Consider the following 5,255-nt stretch of genomic DNA (forward strand, 5'->3'; position numbering starts at 1 on the left):
TTTCTTTAGGAGTCCAAAATGCATATTGTTCTCGAATTTTTGATTTTGGTCTGCTTTAGATCGCAGTTTTTAGTGTGCCGCCGAGTGTGTGTCACTTTTTATGCGAAAGCTTTTAATTTTGGCCTTGCCACTTCTTGTGGTTTTTTAATATGCTAATTATTCATTAAAAAAGTAATGGTGTTAGAAGAATGGATTGTTTGTGCTGTTTTATGAATATTAAGTGCACCAGCTTGATCCATGAGCCAAATATGGAGAGCATTTTTAACCTTTTCTCCTTAAGTAAAATCCAAAGTGAAAATATTTCTGACATAATGAATATCCAATAATTTCTAATGTGGACATGAAATTTCTATGATGAATATTATTATTACATAATATAATTTTAACCTCCATTTTCTTTTCAAACAGCTAGACCTTTCATACCAAAAAAAATAAAATCGACCCACATCCTTCTTTTATTAATTAAATCAACCACATTCCTATTTAAAAAGAAAAAAGGTCGAAAATTTAAAAAAGAAAAAGACACGTCAGCAGGCAGAATTCAACGTGATGACGTGATATTCAATATAAGATGACGTAATATATTAAATTGCTTTTTCTCTATAAATACACTCTATTTCTCATCTTTTTATTAAACCCCACACCACACTACACCTTCTTCACTCTTAAAAATTAAATTCTCTAATTAGTTCTCATTCTTTTTAATCAATGGAGTGCAGTGAAGGACCTACTGCTGCTATTTCTTTCAATTCATCTTCTCCGCCTCCGAATTCTAATTCTCCTTCACCTTCTTCATCTCCGCCTCCAGCTCCGGCGCCGGTGCCGGTGGTGATTAGTCCTTGTGCTGCTTGTAAAATTTTACGGCGGAGATGCGCCGATAAATGTGTTTTGGCGCCTTATTTTCCCCCTACTGAACCGGCGAAATTCACCATTGCTCATCGCGTGTTTGGCGCTAGCAATATCATTAAGTTCTTGCAGGTATAGTATTTCTGTATATACATCTATGATCTTCGTTTATCAATTTGTATTTAATTAATTTTTCTTCTTTTTTATCGAATAAATTTAAAATTTCTAGAGCTGATATGTATAGCTTTCAAACTATGGAGTCTCTCTAAAATAGTGATTCATTATGAATGCAGCCATCAAATCAGAATTTTTCATTAAGAATACTTATTAATCCTCGAATCTCACATTTGAGCATTTCCTTGTTTTGTTTAAAAAGTATTTTTAAATTTTAATATTTTCATCAAATATACCATGATATTTAATTTTTTTCAGTTTGATCCATCATTTTTTTCTATTTTTTATCAAATATATTTGACTGTTTTGAGCTGATAAGGCACAATGTTGTGCATTTATATGTACATAATTTATCGTATGTGGCGTACAATTTCACGCCAAATCAACTCCAAATGAGTCGTGAGTATTTGGTAAAAGTTTAAAAGATGATAGATCAAACTTGTAAAATTTAAAGATTTGTTGTGTAAAAAACGTTAAAATTTGGATAGGTAAATTCATTTTGCCATTTTTATTTTTATTTTTAAAAACACTATCCAAATGCCTTATTTGAAAATTTGCACTCCTTCGCCTCATATTTTAGTTTTTGACATTTTTGATCCAACGATAGTTTTTCTTCACTGAATGATGCCGTTTTTGACAGTTCTTAATAATGAAATTACACACATATATATATTCGGCTGTTAACTTTTAAATATAGTACTGAACCATTGGAAAGGTAAAAAAATGGATCCTATAAATAATATTTCTATTAGGGCATATGTTTAGGAGATTTTTTTTGCATCCAATTAAATTTTAAATCAGAGATCTCGAATTTGGGTCGTGGCGTAGTCAAAATAATCAGATCAATGTTCAAAAACAGAATTTTAAAGACTATAGGTTGTTCAAAAAGGCTGAAAATACAGGTCTGGTGCATATGCCGTGGATGGCAGGGGGAATTGAAAGAAAATCATGGCGAAAATTAAATGTTTAAAGGGGCTAGCTTCTTTATACATACATAAATCACTTTCAGATTGTTAAAGTCTATATCTAAATTTTAGAGGAGAGCCAAAAATGTACAAGATTTCCTAAGAGCCTCAAAGTTTGAAAGTAAAAAAGAAAAAAGAAAATTACATACAAAGTTATATATATAAATTTTCTTTAGTTTGAAATAAAATATATTAGTTACATTGACTTCTATTTGCTTCCATGTTGAAATATTTGTCACCCAAATGTCATTTTCTTTTTATTATTTCTCTCATGGAAATATCATTTACATTGAGTGGGGTGTAGGGGTTTCCATTCTGTTAGAATTATCAGGTCGAATTAAATTAAAATTCTAATTTTTTAAAATTGAACCAAACTTATCGGTCTAGTTCCATTATTTAGTTTTAGTTTAGTTTGATTTTCGCCACTCTTAGTGGGAGTCTATATATATAATAGGCTAAATTCATATTCGAGCCCCTATATTAAACCATTTTTAATTAACTAGTCCCTGAAAATATTCACTTTTTTTGGCATCATTTTTTCGTTTATCATTTCATGTCCCCCCTTTCTTTAGTGAATAATTATTGGGTACAATCGTTGCGCCATGTCATTCGTGCAACAAACCAATCATGCGCTAGCCATGTGGAAAAATTAATGATAAAAAAAATAAGTGATAATTAAAAGATTCCCTATCGCAAACTCTCATTGGCTTGTTGTAAAAATGACGTGGCGCAACGGTTGTGTGGGATAAACACTCTTCTTTAGTTATGCTTTTCTCTTCTCTTCTTTTATCTTTTCTTTTATTTTCCGGTTCTACCACTAACACGTACTGTGATTAATGAATAAAAAATAACAACTCCATGATTTTTTTTAAAGTAAATAAAACTTTTAGCGTTACATATAATATATACGAAGGGGTAGGAATGTTGTAATATTATTTTAATCAATTTCATTGCTGAAATTTTATAAAAACTTGGTCAATAATTGAGGATTATGCATTTTATTACAGGAACTGCCAGAATCTCAAAGAGCAGACGCAGTGAGCAGCATGGTTTACGAAGCAAGTGCAAGAATTAGAGACCCGGTTTACGGGTGTGCTGGTGCAATTTGCCATCTCCAAAAGCAAGTTAATGAGCTTCAAGCACAATTAGCTAAATCACACGCTGAAGTTGTTAATTTGCAATTGCAACATGCTAATCTCATTTCCTTAATTTACATGGAAATGTCTCAATCTCCTCATCAACGATCATCTGAACAATCATCCGAACAATCCGTCGACAATTTCATTAGCACACCGCAAAGCTACCAAAGTAACCCTAATTGCTTTATTGATGAAAACAATTTGGGATCGATGTGGGAGCCTCTTTGGACATAGTTAATTGATGATAATTAATCATGTTATTAGTTACTTTTATAATTAACTAAAAATAATTAGCAGTGTTTTAAAAAGATTAATGTACCAATGAAGTTCTCCTAACTCAAAAAGGTAAAAACATGAGAAGGAGATATCTAAGGTCAATATTATTTCATTTTAATAAATTTTGATTTTTAACTTGATTTATATAGAAGCATAGAGTATTTAGTAGCGTGTTTTTGAATTTAATTGTGAGATGAAATTAAAATATTTAAGCTCTAGGATCTGATCTCTTTGTAAAAGCTAAGGGAAAGTGTTCTTATTTTTTATTTGCTTTAAGTTTCTATTCCATACTTAGGAGAAAAAAGATGCCTTTATTTTCAAGTCTATTTTGTACTGAATTAATATATTTAGTTTGAGGTTATAATAAGTTTTTTATAATTTTACTTTGATTCAATTTTAATGGCAACAAAAATTAATTTTAATTTAGATACAACTACGAGAAAAAAATTGAACTTGTTCGGTTTAAAATATTTAAAATTTAATTCCATTTGATTAAATAAAAATTCTGATTCGATTTAAACCGAACAAAAATCATAATCATTAGCTAATACTAATTAATGTTTCAAAGCAATGCCTTGTCAAACTATCTTTTGACCATCTATTCTTTAAAATGGTGACATGAGGGTACTTATAGTTTTTCACTCTAATGATATGTGAAATGACATAAATCCACCGATCAAATAGTTTGATCTATACATAATACATTAAGGGATAATTCCCTACTTTTTCATTCACACGGAGTTTTCTAGTCATTAAATGAATGGTCAAAATATTACACTATAGCACTTGCAAACATAATGATAGAGTTTAGATTGCACAGAAATGGAAATAATTTACAAAAGGAGCATTTAAGTCAAATTTAAGATGCACAAATGTTAATTGAATTAAGTTCTTATGTTATAGCATAGAGTAGATATATATGAAGAGAACACCAATTTGAGACTTTAGCAAAACTTGCTTTCCATCAAGCAAGGAAAATTAATACTACTTTAAGTACTAAAACTTAAACTTGATCATTATATTTGATATAAATATCAATATATTTCATAATTTGTGGTCCATGGTCGATTAGTTTGAGAAATTATTATATAGACTTAGTCTACCACGTCATCTGTAAAATAAGCCAATCACATTATAATACGTATTCAGAGGACCGCATTTATGGCTGGCCATAAGCCGCTGCGGCGTTCTACATGAATATTAGAGGCTACGTTTGGCTCTGACGGAGGGACGTCGGCTGCGGCTGTGGTGGAGCAATCATGAAAGAACTAGGGTGAGATGAAAGTGATAACGAAACTAAAAAAAATTTGTTGAAAGGCTTGTGTTAAGATGAGAGAGATAAAAGAAAGTGAGAAGAAAATAAGGGATTAAGGTTTGGTTGGTGGAGAAAAGAGAAGAAATACAGTTTTTAGGGGAAACTATAAAATAAACCCCAACCTATTACGAATTGGACAACTTAAATCCTATCGTATATTTTTATACAAGTCGGACCTTAAGCTTTCAAAACTTTCCACATTAAACCCTCAATCACTCTGCCTCATCTAAAATAAACAAAATTGATGATGTGGCTAGAGTGTGAAGATATCTTCCGATATGGCATGAAACATGCCAAGCCAGTGGGTCCCACATCTTTGACTGTACAAAACACTTACCATTTACTCCTAAAACAATCGATCTTTTCTCTTCTCCACTACAACCCCAAAATCTATCTTCCACTACTAGAAAATCCGTTGTTAGAGACGGATTATTCTATCACTAACACTACCCATTCCGTCGGTAAATCCTGTTCCCGCCGAATTACCAACAGACAACTTCTGTCGGTACAGTTGTCATCGCTAATTTTTAACGACACAAC

At 31.3% G+C, this 5,255-nt stretch overlaps 1 protein-coding gene across 1 annotated transcript; it reads left to right on the plus strand.

The window, feature by feature from the left end:
- The first annotated feature begins 647 nt into the window (after window positions 1-647).
- Window positions 648-3,612, plus strand: LOC126679420 (LOB domain-containing protein 1-like). Its single transcript, XM_050374444.1, has 2 exons — window positions 648-978; window positions 2,993-3,612. The coding sequence occupies exons 1-2, from the start codon at window positions 709-711 to the stop codon at window positions 3,356-3,358; spliced, it is 636 nt and encodes a 211-aa protein (XP_050230401.1). The 5' UTR covers window positions 648-708; the 3' UTR covers window positions 3,359-3,612.
- The last annotated feature ends 1,643 nt before the right edge of the window (window positions 3,613-5,255 follow it).

This window comes from Mercurialis annua, linkage group LG1-X (genome assembly GCF_937616625.2).
Source record: "Mercurialis annua linkage group LG1-X, ddMerAnnu1.2, whole genome shotgun sequence".
Lineage (NCBI taxonomy): Eukaryota > Viridiplantae > Streptophyta > Magnoliopsida > Malpighiales > Euphorbiaceae > Mercurialis > Mercurialis annua.

What these genes read in the sequence shown, in the direction of transcription:
- LOC126679420 (XM_050374444.1), top strand. Translation starts at nt 709, where the DNA reads ATGGAGTGCAGTGAAGGACCTACTGCTGCTATTTCTTTCAATTCATCT. An exon ending in ATATCATTAAGTTCTTGCAG is followed by an intron (nt 979 to 2,992) that starts GTATAGTATTTC and finishes ATTTTATTACAG; the next exon opens with GAACTGCCAGAATCTCAAAG.